Source organism: Pteropus alecto, unplaced genomic scaffold, assembly GCF_000325575.1.
Source record: "Pteropus alecto unplaced genomic scaffold, ASM32557v1 scaffold7, whole genome shotgun sequence".
Lineage (NCBI taxonomy): Eukaryota > Metazoa > Chordata > Mammalia > Chiroptera > Pteropodidae > Pteropus > Pteropus alecto.
Genome location: NW_006494614.1, coordinates 55,708,240 through 55,724,265, shown reverse-complemented (window position 1 = coordinate 55,724,265; position 16,026 = coordinate 55,708,240). Strand labels below are relative to the sequence as shown.

Below are 16,026 nucleotides of genomic sequence, written 5' to 3'. Positions count from 1 at the left end.
AAAGCATATATAGGGGGTAGATATTCTGCCACACTATGCGGCAATCAGAAGCAATGCATTGGAAGCATATAAAGTAACGCACATAGGTCTTGAAAACATGGCGTCAAGTTCAAAGTAAATAAAATATGGATATATCTTGAAAACATAGCATTAAATTATCCAATAAAATAAAATAAGAGGGAATCTCTAATAATTCCCCTTTTCAAGCTCACAGGCTTAGCTGTCATCTCTGGGAAAATCCACCTCTACATCTGCCCTTTTTGTCAAGAGAATGACGGCAACTTTAAGAAACCTGTTCTCCTTGGAGAGCAAATATTTCACCTTCTACAAAGCAAAAATGAGAACTCAATATTGCCTAATGTTATAATGGGTACAGGAAACACATTTTTCAATGTGACTAAAAGAATCAGAGTAAGAACAGAAGGAGAAATATCATCCCTAATTCTAATACTTCTAAGAAAGCTTCCAACAAAGGAATTCAGCTAAGAATAGATTCCCTCCTTTGTTTATTACCTTCGTGCAGGAAAACAGGTCATTTGGCTTAAAGAACATGGGTCTTGGGGCTAATGGAAGGGGAAGAGGAGAATTGGTATTATGTTCACCAACTTAGAAGGATCACTCACTCTCATTTTTGTCATTTTCAGTATTTGCTCCCAATCTACCTTCATTCGAAAATTGCTTATAAAGCATATGTTATGTGCTAAGTAAGCACTGTTCGTAGGTTCTAGGGATATGTCAGTGAATAAGCAAGCCCTTGCCCTTAAGCAGTTTATATATAGTGAGGAAAGAAGGACAATTTAATAAACAAAGAAAATTTTAGTGCCATGAAATAAGTGCTGTGAAAAAGACGAGCTTATGAGTTAGACAGTAGAGAGGTGGGGGGAAGCTGCCTTAACTATGATAGTAAAAAGCTCTCAGAAGGTGACCCTTATATAAAGATAAGATGCTAACCAAGGAAAATAAATTTCCAGGCATAAAAGAAAAGTAAGCACTAAGGCTGCAGTAACAAGTTTCAAGGGTTCAACAGATAGAAAGCCAGAGTAAAAAATGAGAAGATAGATAAATCAGACAGCAGTTATCATACAGAGGTAGCAGCTATCATACAGTGAGGCATTTAAATTTTATTTGGGATGCAGTGGGAAGGGAAGGTTTTTCTGAGTTTTAAACAGAAGATTGACATGCTCTCATTTCTATTTCCAATGACTGACTGCTATGCAGAAGACAGACTATAGGAAGGCAAGACTGGGAAGATGTAAATGAGTTAGGTTATTAAGATAGCTCAGACAAGAGATTTAGGACTCAGACTATGGTTATAACCATGGAGATGGTCAGTCACTTTAAGACCCAGAATATATTTTAGAAGTAAAATATGATTTCCCAATGAATTGGAGTAGGAGTATAAAGAGAAGAAAAGAGTTAAAACTCCTAAGTTTCTGGCCTGAGCAACTGGATAAATCATTGATGCCATTTGCTGCACATGGAAGGCACAGAGGAGCCACTCGAGAGAGTGTTTATAATTGTTTTTGAATTTCTGTCAAATTTCTCCAACTAGTTTACAACCCGTCTTGTATTTCTTCTGTAACCTCATGTGCCTAGCACAGCACTCATTTAATAAATGCCTGCTGGATCTAATTAAAAGTAGCCCTACAAGAACACATATGAATCAACATTTTCAAACTTTATGTTTGAAAAATCAAATACAGATGTTTTAATCAAAGACAGTGTGTGTTTAAAATGACAAAACGAATGCTAGAGACAAACCTACTAGATATGTTTACGAATTTTAAAACACATGATGGCATAATGAATGCTTGATGGCATAAATGAAACTAGAAATAAGTTTTCAGAAGGACTTACATAGAAAGACTTTTAAATGTCATAAATTATAATTAAACTAAACATAAATGAACTACACTTGACATCACATTTAAATAATTGTTAGCATCATATGATGAATTTTGAAAGACTGGAATCCTCAGTCATCGTCATAACCAACATAATAAAGGAAAATCACACAACACAAACTTTTATGTGTTCTCTTTTAAATCATACTGTGGCAAAGTTGAATCCTAGCAGCTGGTGTTCTTGTGGGTAATTGTTTCTGGCATATTAGCCCCAGGAAAACGTTTCCATCATTTTATAGCCATATCCTGAGCAGAAGCCAGAGAAAATATTTAATTCTTTATTTCATATATTTTCTATATACCTTTTATACATTTTGCCCCTTAGCAACTTATTCTCTATCAATCCAAAAAAACTAAAAAACTATACTAGTTTCAAAACTGTACACTTTTCCTTCTAAAATATGCTAACATGTAACAAAAAAAAAAACAACATTTTCAGATGGGTATTAATTCAGCTGCCTTAGTTTGTAATTTTTAAAGCTGCTAGTTAATCATTAAGGCTATAAACCATTGGTCTAATAACTGATACTTAAACAGGGCTTACTGAAAGATAGTCATAAGTAATAAGAGTAACTATAAGGTAGCCTAAGGGAAGACCTTTTTAAAATAACAAAAGCGTTAACAGACATGTCTGTTATTTAGGGGATATAGTTCTTCACCTGCTTCCTACAACACTAATGCAAACACAACTAGCAAAATTTATATTCACAATTATATAATACAAACACTGTACTGTTTTGTTTCGAGACCAATATCAATGCTAAAAAAAAAAGACGAGGTTTACTCCCATTGGTTTACACAGTTCTCTCCCCCAATAAAGTTTCTAGTCCTAAGAAGCAGATGATCCCCTGTTTATTTTGGTAACTCAAAATTCACCTACAGTATTTAAGACAGTAGACGCTCAATAAATATTTCTTATCTTTTTTTTGTTCCTAAACCTTAGTCCCAACTTGCCAATTCTTAGAAAGGCAAGAATTTTTTCTGGTGGTCACCAATAACACATCTCTAAGATGCCTCCAATTTCTCTCTTTTCTTCAAGGTTCAAGTCCCATGCAATTCAAAAAACCTTCCCTAATTGCCCCATCCAAAAGCTAACTCTCTTTTCTAAAGTTCTAGTGACTATACTGTCTAACCACATGTTTGACATGAATACATTCTCTTGGACTATTAACTACTTTTTCATTTTAAATCCAGATCTAGATATATATTGCTCCTCAACTAATTTCAAGCATAAATTATGGTTTATACTCGTGCCCAATACCTAGCAGTGTTTTGTACTCAATAAATGTTTACTGATAAAAATAAAGACAAAGATGATAAAAATAATATAGAGCCAGTTCTGTATATTCCTCTATCATGTATTCATTCAAAAGCAAAGCAATGTAATAAATGGGTAACTGTCACAGCCAAAACTAACAACACTATAATATTATTAACCTAACAGTTATTATTTCACTACCTTCCAACATTTTGAATGGAGCTGAATAAATGTATGTATGTATAAAACTAATTTGTAATAAAGACATAACCAAGATGTAAGAGAAAAGGAAGGAGGAGACTCTCCGAAAAATAATTATCGTGAGCAATAAAAAACTATATGGCATAGTAACAAAAGATGTCACAAAACAATATGTCCCAATTTTTTTTTAAATGAGTTTACAATGTGTAATGTGAATGTACATTTATGTTTGTGTATTTAGGAGGAAGGGAATAAAAAAATAAATACTAAAATGTTAGTAATTACTACACGGTAAAATTACAGAAGATTTTTACTTTCTTCTTTATGCTTTTCTATACATTCCAAATCAGAAACACATAACTAAAACCAATAAATATTTTTTTAAAGATAAAACCTCCCAACATTTAGAAATTATGTTGTTGCTATAAACCAACAATTTCAATTTAGTCTAGTAAGCAACATAATAAAGTTATAGAACCAAGTTACTTCATAAGGCTAAATTCAGTCTCTCTGAAAATATTTAAATTCTTACTTAGTCTGAACCAACACCCTGTTACTACAGTAATAGTTATATGGTAATAGTATAAATAAAAGGCTTTATTTAGATAAAGGGAAGATGAAGCTTATTAGATTATCATTAGTATCCAGAATAACAGATTCACTTTCTTTCAGACATAGAAAATCTATCTGTAAAGGTTTTGATCTCATTAAATTTCTGAATTATAGATCCTTTTTAACTTGCTTACAAAGGATTTTTAAAAAATTATATTTTGCATTTTCTGAAAAACTTTTCTAATATTGAAATTTAGTCATCTGGACAGAAAGTACAAATCTACTTAATAGACAAATGCTCCACCCCACCTCACCACCCCACCCCCCAAAAAAAGTCTCCCATTTAGAAAAAACTAGATATTCGAAGCAATACTCTAGACTGGAAACACTATCAAAACAGCATGGTACAGCCACTCTGGAAAATAGTTCAATAGTTTCTTTAAAAACCAAACAGCAACTACCATATGACCTGGCAATTGCACTCTTGGGCATTTATCCTAGAGAAATGAAAATTCGTGTTCACAAAAAACCTGCACATGAATATTTTATAGCAGCTTTATTTGTAATAACCAAAAACTGGAAAAAAGCCAGATGTCCTTCAATGGGTAAACAGCTAAACAAATTAATAGAGAACAACACTACTCAGTAATAAAAAGGAATGAACTAGTGATATGTGTAACAGCTTTAGAAATATGCTGAGTAAAAAACAACTAACCACAAATATATACTATGATTCTACTTATACACCATTCTTAAAATGACTACAGAAATTACAGAATTATAAGAATAAAGAATAGATGAGTGGTTGCCAGAGGTTAAGTGGGGAGAGAGGTGGTAAGGGGAAGAGAGAATTGGATGTAGTTAGAAAAAGGGAGCACAAAGGATCCCAGTGGTGAAGGAAATGTTCTCTACCTTGACTACAGTAAATAGCAATATAAATATCCCAATTTTGATACTACTGTAGTTTGAAGATATGACTATTGGGGGAAACTGGGAGTAGAGAACATGAGATCTCTCAATTATTTCTTACAACTGCATATAAATCTATAATTACTCCAAAATAAAAAGTTTAATCTAAAAAAATACAGAATTTTAAGGGCATTGATTATACCAAAGCCAAAGATCTCCTCTCCAGGAATTTACAGTCTAAACCAGGCAACACCAAAAAAAAGTCTGTGAAAGTTTACTTAGAATTTAAAGGTATGTGTAGAGATATACACAGTATTTAGGTATTAAAGTATATAACATGTAGTAGTATAGAAAAGCATGTGTATAGCTAAAAGATAAAAAATATCTTAAAACTCAAATCCATTCTAATATGAAAGCACAATATATTTAAATTGTTTTAAAAAATAAGAAGAACAGCACCCAGAACAGTTTGGTACTACTATTATGGTTCCCACGGCAACCTAAAATTCATATTTCCATTCTTTTCAAATATTATATCTATTGTGACTTCTCCATTAGACAGCAACTCCATAAGTACAAGGACTGTCTCTACGTCGCCTACCAGCATATTGCACAGTAACCAACACATGGTAAGTATGGAGCAAAATTAAATAGTTTATAACTGAAATAAGTTGGTAAATATAACTCTGCACTACATTCCCTTGTTACAGAATTTGAGAATTTACCCTTAGATAAATAATTATATTTTAAGTGAATTTTTCAGTGTTGCCTTTCAATTCTAAATAACTTTGAAATATTTTAATATGTTTTTAAAATGTAAACTTAGCAATGAAAATTATGTTGATTATACATTTACTATAAAGAATATCAGACTAGTTAACATTAATTTCACTTCCGTAAACTTAGAAATTTAGGATTCTAGCTAATTATATCATTAAATAAACTGTTTGTAGATAGATATAGATCCTACCAAAGATGAACATCCACCCTTTAAAAAAAAAATCATAAAAGGCACAGAGAAATGAATCACCTTCCCCTTGAACTAAGTGAAATTCAGTCATACAAGACAGGAACAAATCAGATGACATCAAGGCTCTTCTAAACATTAAAGTCTGTCCTTTAAAACACAGACACAAATTATTCTCAAATTTAAGTAGCTTTCCTTTCCTTTTTAAGGAAATTTGATTTAAAAAAAAAAAAAAGATTAAAAAACACATGGAAAACCTCAAAAGTTAAAAAAAAAATTTACTTACCAAATTAGCCATATAAATTGTGAGAAGCCCTCTCCTGAAAATAATTTTAAAAAGAGAGTGAGATTAAGCATCAATTTGACTTAATAGCAGCTTTATCATTTTTGAGAAATCTATCAAAATAAATATCAGGAGTTGAGAAAAAGGGATAGATTATGCTAAACTAAATTTTCAGCACCTTAATAATTGGATCTAAATAGATTCTAAGTTATCCTATTTAGTGGTCATTAATTTAAATCCTTTAAAATTACCATTGCCTAGTAATTGTTAACTAGACTGATTATGGTGATCATTTCACAATATATGGCAATATCAAATCAATGTCAAATGTTGTACTCCTGAAATTAACACTATATGTCAATTATATCACAATTTTAAATATTACTAATTTTATTATTAGTAATATTTAAAATTGTGATATAATTATTAATAGGAAGAGTGGTAAAATTTGCTATTAGTCTATTTTGAGAATTGTAAATTTAATAAAGAATCCTAATGAATTCATCTTGTCAAAAAGTCAAGGACAGAACAATTCTAACTAAATGTAAATTTATTCATTACAAAATCAGGTCTTCTATTTGTTTCATGCACAATGCAACTGTTAATTAGATGTCATTACAAAGCATACTAAATCACCCTGGTTTTACCTTCATTGTTAAGTGAGAAATCAGGGGGTAAGTGAACTTTCTAATGCCAAAGGACAAATAAAAGTTCTATAAACACTCGCCTTACATAAAAATTGCACAATTAACCAGATTTATTTAAAGAGAATTCAGGTAGAAACTCCAAGATAAGGATAATTTTATGGCTTTAATCACTTTAGCTTATGAATGAAGCACATCCTATCTTCTAGGAAAGAGCTGTTCTAACGGTTCAAGAGTTTAAGGGCAGAGTTCAAATAACAAACTCTGAAAATTATAAAAACTTATTTGAGTTTCAATTACAAACATTTTTAGTAGTCAAAAAAAAGTACTTTGTATATAAAATGAATATTAATTTTCCAGGTCTTGATATTAACATTGTCAATGAAATTTTGATGTCAGATTGAGTCATACACAGTCTGGATTGTTCATCATGTAAAACGGTTTAATAAGGTTTTAACATTATTAAAACCACATGGAGGCAGTATGATTTAACTGAATAACACTGAAGTGAAGTTACAAAATTAAGGTTCCAGTTAAGTTTAATTTTCTGGTACTCTGTAATTATGTCATTAAAATAAAGGAACAAGACTAGTTATCTAACTTACATTTTTAAATATAAAAACTATTTAAAGAAAAAAACTTCCATTTATCACTAATATATAAAACATAATATTGGACCTACTCTGGTTGAAAGGAGAAGGAGGTCTAGGCAAAGCCACTGAGCCACACCCCTCCCACCCAGGCAATGTCCCTCCTCAGCAGGACCTAATACACCTCCTTAGAATAACAGAATTCTATTGCTCCTCTAAAAAAGAATTTAAAAATCATTAATAAGATGATCTGCAAGGTCCCTTTTAGTTCTTCTATGATTTGTACATGTGAACTGAAATTGGTCTTACTAATCTTTACCAATCTTATCAATTCCTACCAAATTCTAAATCAAAGATGTTCTAATAATACTTATTTTAAATAAATTATGTAAAGAAAAATTAGGGTAAAATCAACATCCAAGAGTCACACTGCAGAAAAAAGTTAAATCCTCCTCAAGCGATACCTAATCTTATACCAAAAGCTGATTACATATAACAAAAAAATAATATTCTTAATTATAAAACCAAAATATTTCTGTAATTTCGGTGGTAATGACTGATAATACATTTCATTATGATGTGAACTAATATATGATGCTATCTTTAAAAACATTTGTTCCACTAATCTAACTGTCTCTAATATTCAACGGTAATCTCTAATATTCAACGGTAATCTCTAATATTCAACAGCAACAGTTTCATCACTAGCTTCCATCTGTCTGATAACATAATATTTTATTTTTAACTACGGGTATATATTATCTTGTTTACCTTTACATTTCACAAATCTTCAATAGTACCTGGCATCTAATTTTCATTAAGCAAATCGTAGAATTACTAAACAAGGTGTTACTAGGAGCTTAGCCTTTTAAAAAGGAATATATTATAGACACATATTATAGAAATCCAACCACAAAAGATAGCAACTAGAGAGAGGGTCAATTAATTATACCAATATATTAGGAAGTAAAGATGTGATGAGATTATCTTATATTTGCATAAAATTTAACAATTTATAAAGTAAAATCAATACTTTTGTAATAGAATAAAATAGTCTTTCTGACTCCATCTTGCTTGAACCTGCCCAGTTCCCACAGCATGAGGATTAGCAACTTTTGCTTAGTCCTGCACATAGATATGCTAATTATTAAAGGAATCTAACCAGTAGCCTAGGAATTACTGAAATAATTTCCGTGCTCAAAACTATCTCCCCAAGGAGATAAGTAAGGTATGTACAAAAATAACCATTGCTTATCAAAAGATTTATAGGAACCTCATGACTGAGACCACAGCAACCAGAGTTTGTTGACCAGAAGCAAAGAAGTTTCACCATCCCCCTTGGACCCTTGCTGACTTGCAGATGTCTGCAGACATCAATCACCCCCTGACCTCCTGTTTTCTCCTTTCTCCTGAAATAAAAGAAACCTGAATTTTGTACTTTATCAAGAGAATTCTCTAGGACAATAGTCCACCACCTTCTGTGCTTACTGGCTTTCAGAATAAAGCTACTTTCCTTGTCCAACTCCTTGTCACTCAACTTACTGACTATGCTGTGGCAAGCATTTCAAGCTTTCACTAGATTACAGTGTGTAATCAAATTTTATTCTCTCAATAGTCCTATAAAGTGTAACACAGATAATAATATCCTCACTCTGTGAAAAATCAAGAATCAGAGAGTGGTTTCCTTTAAAATATAATAGTAGCAAAAAGACAAATTGGAATTAGGAGTCAGTTCATCTCCAGTTTCGTGTTCTTTCTAATGCACTGCTTCTACAGCAGAAAATCTTTACTGAATTTCCTTTAAATTCTGCAATTCACTGACTAATTTAATATGGTGTTCTAATAGGCTTCTATGCTTAAGAGCTAAGGATGAATAAAGCCTTGAAATACTCTTACTACTGGGAAAAAGCAGAGGATGTACTGTTGTTAAACTATGTCCTATTCTGATCTCATTTCAATTTATCATTCCTAAATAACGAGAAAGGTTACTTCCTTCCCAGCTTTATCTGAATTCCAACCCAGAACTAATAGCCCCAAGAAGGAGAGGACAATATCTGTGAAGGGCACAACATGTTGGATTTCATAGACAGACTTTATGGTATGTTTCCCTGGTGCAGTGTCTTTGCCTTGATTCCAACAACAATTTGGTAGGGCCAAACATCAAAACAGTGATTTCTTTTATCACTTCTCCTGAGATGTTCAATATCATGAGAAACTGATATGGTAATTAAATGTTGTCTTATTATTTAACAATTGACTATATCTAGACTAAGTCTGAAGACGAACAGGTCACTTCCTTCCTAGTAAGTAAATTCCCTCTAGAAACCAAATTACATGTTAAAACACTACTACAATAGTGATAGGGAAGGGGGAGGTGCCAATTAGAACAAAAGATAGCCTAGGCGTAAAGAGGAGGGAGGTCTAGGGCCAAGAAGGACAATAATTTTCTAAATTTCACAAGAGATTCTGAGACACAAATATTCCCATTCTGCTGAGAATCACTAGGTTAAAAGACCGGTGAAGCTCAGTGAATAAACATTCTAAAGTTGGTCAAATACGTCTTTAAACCACAGATAATGTTCCTTCTCTTTTTTTTTTTTTTTTGGCGAGGGAAGGAGGTGAATCTCTTAAATTTGCATAAAAAATTTAATGTACATCAAGGGGCACTGCCTAAAAAAAGTATTAAGAACCATAGCTACTAACTCTGATAATCAGAGTATCATTAGGAACTAACTCTGATAATCAGAGTATTATTAATCCTATGGGAAAATATTAAAATAATTAAATTTTTTAACATCTAAGTAGACTAAAAGGTTTCTTCCTAATCTGATGAAACTCTAAGTATTATTATCTTTTAATGACATTACTGTATCTAATTAGATGAGCAATATGCTTTTTTTCTGGAAACTTTAATATATATATCCTTTTAGGTAACCTCAAACTTTTGAAGGGCACTGTATGTAACATACATCATGACTAAGGTCACTAAGACATACAGAAGGAATGGTGTAACTCCTAAATTCTAATTATATATATATATAATGTGTGTGTGTGTGTGTATATGTATGTGTGTGTGTGTGTGTGTGTGTATTCTACAGGTGAGGAGAAATTAGAGATTAAAGAAAAACAAAGTAAACATTCCTATATATGATAATGGTTTACTAAGAGACACTATTTAATCATCTTAGAAAGTCTTTCAAAGTATAATAGATTTTCATCTGTCAGAATGTTTTACAGGAGTATAAAAATACTTCATTCAGGTATAGGAATGGATAAGATAAACTTCCAGTCTACAGCAAGATCCTAATCTACTATATATAGTAGATAATACAGAAGACTGCAAGATAATTTAATTTTCTTCCTGTGAAGATAACATGACACTTAAACTTGAAGATGCCAAGAATTTATAAACAAAATTCATGGTATTCTTTTATTCATGTATAGTTCATTCATTTTGGTCATATCTGTTTAGGAGTTTCATAACTAAAACTGTGAAATTTAACAACTCAACCCATGAGTCTGCTTAGAATACACATGCAATTTTTGATATTTTAATACATGTCCATGTTTGAGCACCCTGCAGTTGTAATTTATCTAAACTAATACTAAAAATCAAAGCAACTTCCATCAGCAATTCTACAAAACAAAATCCATCAGAACAACTTCTTTCTGAACCACAAACAAAGCACTTCCTAGAAAAAGAAAGAGAAGACTAGTTCTTAACAGCCCACCTAGGGATCAACTAGATGTTACTAATGCTTCCTGCTGTGTTACTGTGATCAGAGTTCTTTGTGGCACAAATTTTTTTAAGCAGCCTTGGAAACAACTTCAAAGCTTTCTCAGAACCCCACAGTGATGCGATTAAGATTTAAGTAAACTGTAGTCTTATAAGGTGTCAGGAGATAGCTGGCAAAGCTTGCTTAATTCTAAAGGGAGGGAAGGAGACTGGGAAAGATGGATAGATGGATGGATATGGATGGATGGATGGATGGATGGATGGATGGATGGATGGATGGATGGGTAAATAAATGGGTCATTTGGAGAGGAGAAAAAAATAGAAAAGAAATAAAGTTAAACGAATATAAAGATATTTATTAACAGAAAGCTTCACTTAAGTGTGCGTATATATATTTCCATCATATCTTTGCATATGTGTATATGTGTGTACACCCATATTGTATATTTTAACATCAATAACACAATATTGTGTTTAACATCAATAACACAATATTGTGTTTAACATCAATAACACAATATTGTATTTAACATCGATAATACAATATTGTGTTTAAATAAATGTTGATCTTCAAAGAAAACTTTCATTTTTTTAAAACTGACATTATAAAAATAAGACCTAGACTAATACATCAACCCAAAATATAACTTCAAAAAGCAAGTAACATCAAAAATACTATCTTATTCAAGTGCTAAAAATAAATAAATCATTGCAAACTTGGTTTAAAGCATTCTTAGTTTCATGCATGAGTAACATTTTGAAATCATATATTTGAAACCAATATTCATAATTTTAAAATGGTCAGTAAGTTATAATTCCCAGAAGAACTTTTCATGACTTACAGGCAAAGAATAATACGAATACCTAACATTTAACACTATGTGTCAGGCACTGTTCTAAGTACTTTTACAAATATTGACTCACTGAATCCTCTGAACGACTAAATGAATAGATTATCACTATCCATTTTTCAGGTAAGGAATAAGTCATAGAAGTCACACAGTAAGTGGCAAAACCAGTGTCCTAAGCCAGTAGTATACCTCCAGAATCCATACTCTTAACCACTAATCTGTACTGTCCTCTCAAGTGGGGTAACCTATGTTTCTAGCAATGCTGACTTGATTATGCTTTGGTCATATAAACCAGTCCTTCGATCTTAGAATTTTAATAATCCAAAAGCATTGTGATATAATCACAGAACCGTGAAAATTTAAATTACATTTATAAGAATATATTAAAAGTGGCTTCAGGTGATTTAAGTAAATATTTGGTTACCTGATAAGATCTATAGTCTTACAAGAGAATCAATGATTATAAAAAACATCTTCATAAACTGAAAGATGACCTTAACTTGATTAATACATGACCCCATCTTGATTATCTGGGATAAAGATAGAATCAAAGCAGTTGTCAGCAATAATTATTCATGAGATGGCAAAAATTATTTTAAACAAAAGCTTTAATTTCAACTATTTACCTGACTAAAAATTTTACATAATAGTTTGTAGCATTTTATAGAAATCTTATTTCATATTTCATATGGAATATTTTCAGGTTGAATAAAAATGAAAATACTTTTTTGAACAAGAAGATGCCTTAAAAATAATAATTGATTTAACAAAGGTCACTCAATGAGCCTGAAGCAAATTATAGATCCAGATGATAACAGAAAAAACTACTGTCAGGTTTGACTTTGGGCAGTGAACACATAATGCAATTTATAGATGATGTATTACAGAGTTGTACACTTGAAACCTATATCATTTTATTAACCTATATCACCCTAATAAACTTAAAAAGATTAAAAGAAAAAACTATTGTTAATTTCCTTAGGTGTGATAATGGTACTGTGGTTATGGAGAAGATCTTTACTAGGGTTTGTATGTGTCATATTTTAGTTAAGCACATTAAAGAACTCGCTAATTTTTTAGTAAACAAAGACTAATGGATTTTATTGCTCTATAATGTCAATCTTTATATTTTTAAGTTTAATAAGCATAAAAATAATACTAGTACAAAATTAAATTTTCCATCAAATATCTGCAAGACTAAAAACATATGTAGAAATATTTCTCATACCTGGACAATAAACAGTAAGTTAAAAACAATTTTTTCCTAGTTGGCATGGCAGGCAGTTCTTTTAAATATGTAGATATGTAAAAATTTACCTGCTTTTTCTTTCAATTAGAATGGCCACATAAGATGCTGGCAGAGCGGCACCAAAGCCAGGACTCCATAAGTAGAATTTTCCAAGTATCTTCCTGAAATTCAAATTTGGAATGTTTGTATGAAACTTCTAGTTGGTCATTTCAATTATTACAAATAGAAATTCCCTTTCTCAGTCCACCCTATTCTCTAAATATCCCACAGCACCCTAAATTCAACATGTCTAAAACCACACTCATTTTCTCTGTCTCCTATCCTCATGAACTTATTCTCTACCCTCTATTTTCCTAGGTTAGTGGCATCAACAACTACCTATCCATCCATGTGTGACACTTGGAGACATCCTTGGCTTCTCTTTCTCCCTCATCCCATATATTAAATCATTCCCCTAAATTTTTCCATGTGTAATTAATCTCTCAAATTCCTCTCCAACATACTGTCCCCAGCCTTAGTTTAGTCCCTCACCATCTCTCATTCAGGCTACCACAGCAGCAAACTAATAGGTAGTTCTCCTTCCAATAATTTAGTCAGTTATATTCATTCAGACATTCCCTGAATTCAACATTGCTCACTATACAAAAACCCTTTATGTTCTCAGTCTTCCTATCTATCAAATGGGAATAATAAATTACCTATCTCAGATAGTTCTTGTGAGGACTACATGAGATATTTCCCAGCAGCATGCACAGCACATAGAAAATACTGAGAAAATGTTAACTATTATTTCAATTATTACCATTGTTACTATTTTTAACACATAATAATCAACAAATGTCTCTCCCTCTTTGCTTCTACAACTCTTGATAACTTCTTACAGTACTTAATAAAGTATTTGATAGTTTTAAATTACATATCTACATACTTTTTTAAAACCTAATTATCTTATAACTAGAATTTTAATACGTTAGAAACTTTCCAGAGACCACATGATACAGTTTCTTAGATAGATTTTCAAGTCAATTTAAAGGCATGATTTACTCAATAGTATAAACCTTATCAATTATTTTCTGCACAATCTAAAAGTTCATAAATATCAATGTTTTAGGGGAAAAAATCTGTAAAAGAAATCTGGAAATTATATTTTTAATTGCAGTTAAACTACACCTGCAGAACTTTGGGCAACACTAATTGGATAACACTAATACGATGATAAGGTGAAGTTATTATTTTAAACTTGATAGATTTAAAAAAAACACTAGTTTGGGTTTTCAACAATCAGTGGGGAAAAAGATAAAAAGTAAAATATTTAATGAAACTGAATTCTAACTGTCTATATTGAATGAAGCACATCACATAGGCAATGTATATAGGACTAAATAAGAATCAAAAGTTTCATCGGTAGGATGTGCCGGAAGTTAACTTACTGTTTTATATACAAACACGAGCATTTTATAATCCCTTTGAAGTCTGTTCACTGCAGACAGACTTAACCTATATCATGGACAACTAACTGCTTTGAATTCCTGATCTATGAAATTGAAAAGTTAAGAAATTTTAATCCACAAGTTGGTAAATATAGTAGCCCTTTTAAAGCATTTTTGCTATACAATCACAGCAATAACTTGAAGTTTATATTATATCTTTAGGTGATGAGGTCCACAACTCCTGGTTTTATAAGCTTTCTTTGGGACAAATAAATGTCATTTCACAGATAGAAAAAATATATACAAGCAGTGATCTACACATTTATATAAACATGTTTGTTTCTTTTTCAACAAAGGAATTTGTATTAACCTCCAAGGGTGATTATGAGTACCAACCTTAAAATGCAAAAGAAAGCCATATACAAGGCCCCATTAGCAGTCAAAAATGAAGCAGATTGTAGGATCTCAGGGAGTAGTTTGTGTAAATAATAATCTAATTTTCGTTTCCGGAGAATTGCTGCAATCTGAAAAAAGAAAGTCTTTTTTGTTTAATCCAACCAACTTTATCCACTTAAATTAACTCTTACTTGTAAGCTACTGAATAACAGCATATATTTTTAAATTAAAGTAGAAACTCTGGTATTATACCAGTTCTTCTATAAAAATGCAATTTCTGGGACAGAAGATATTTTAATTTATTGAAGGTATAATGGGTAAAATATACACTAGAAATTACAACATGGGTCATATAATGAATAACAAATGTCGAGGTAAATATTTATAATGCCTTTAAAGTCTTAAACTGAAAAATAAAATATATATTTTAAATGGAGAAAAATACAGCATAATTCAAATTGTGCTGAACTGAATGCTAAAACAAAATTGCATTATGGATATTATCAGCCTGGATATTAGAGAACCTCAACAAGAGAAATCAGAGAAATTCATTCAGTTACTCAAACATGACTACTGTGTAATCAAACTCATGCTGGGAATAAAAAAAGCAAAAAATAAAATGAATGACTTATGGCCTAATGAAGCCCATCCAAAAAAAAAAAAGGTCTGAAAAACAAATATCGAGAATCGAGTTTAATATGGGTAGGTACCATGTGCTACCAGAACACCGAAACAGGAACAAGTTCCTGTATATAGAACTGCAGAAGTTTATCCTAGAAATATTTTATAAAGAATATTTACCTATGAGTCTTCATGACTTATCTATTACATTTAGGTTAAAAACTTGTTTGTTTTTAAGGTATTTTGTGTATGAACTTTGACTTTAAAAGATAGGTTTCAAGATTAAAACAAAACAAAAAAGCCCTGAGATAATTTATTTTTTTATTTTTTTTTAATATTTATTATTATTATTTATGCCTACAGCACCTGGTCTTCTTAGCTGGTCTCCCATCCAAGTACTAACCAGGCCCGACCCTGCTTAGCTTCCGAGATCAG

General features: G+C 31.4%; 1 protein-coding gene across 4 annotated transcripts in view; it reads right to left on the bottom strand.

The window, feature by feature from the left end:
- Positions 1-16,026, bottom strand: part of TMEM135 (transmembrane protein 135) — a 239,027-nt gene that overhangs the window by 162,996 nt on the left and 60,005 nt on the right. For 3 of the 4 annotated variants that reach the window (XM_025042936.1, XM_025042935.1, XM_006926698.3), the window contains exons 2-4: positions 14,971-15,098; positions 13,213-13,305; positions 6,078-6,111 (exon numbers count right to left, since the gene is read on the bottom strand). The exons of the other annotated variant lie outside the window; for it this stretch is intronic. In XM_025042936.1, coding sequence (XP_024898704.1) covers positions 6,078-6,111; positions 13,213-13,305; positions 14,971-14,993 — 150 coding nt within the window. In that variant the 5' untranslated portion in view covers positions 14,994-15,098. The remainder of the gene's footprint in view (positions 1-6,077; positions 6,112-13,212; positions 13,306-14,970; positions 15,099-16,026) is intronic. 4 annotated transcript variants of the gene reach the window in all.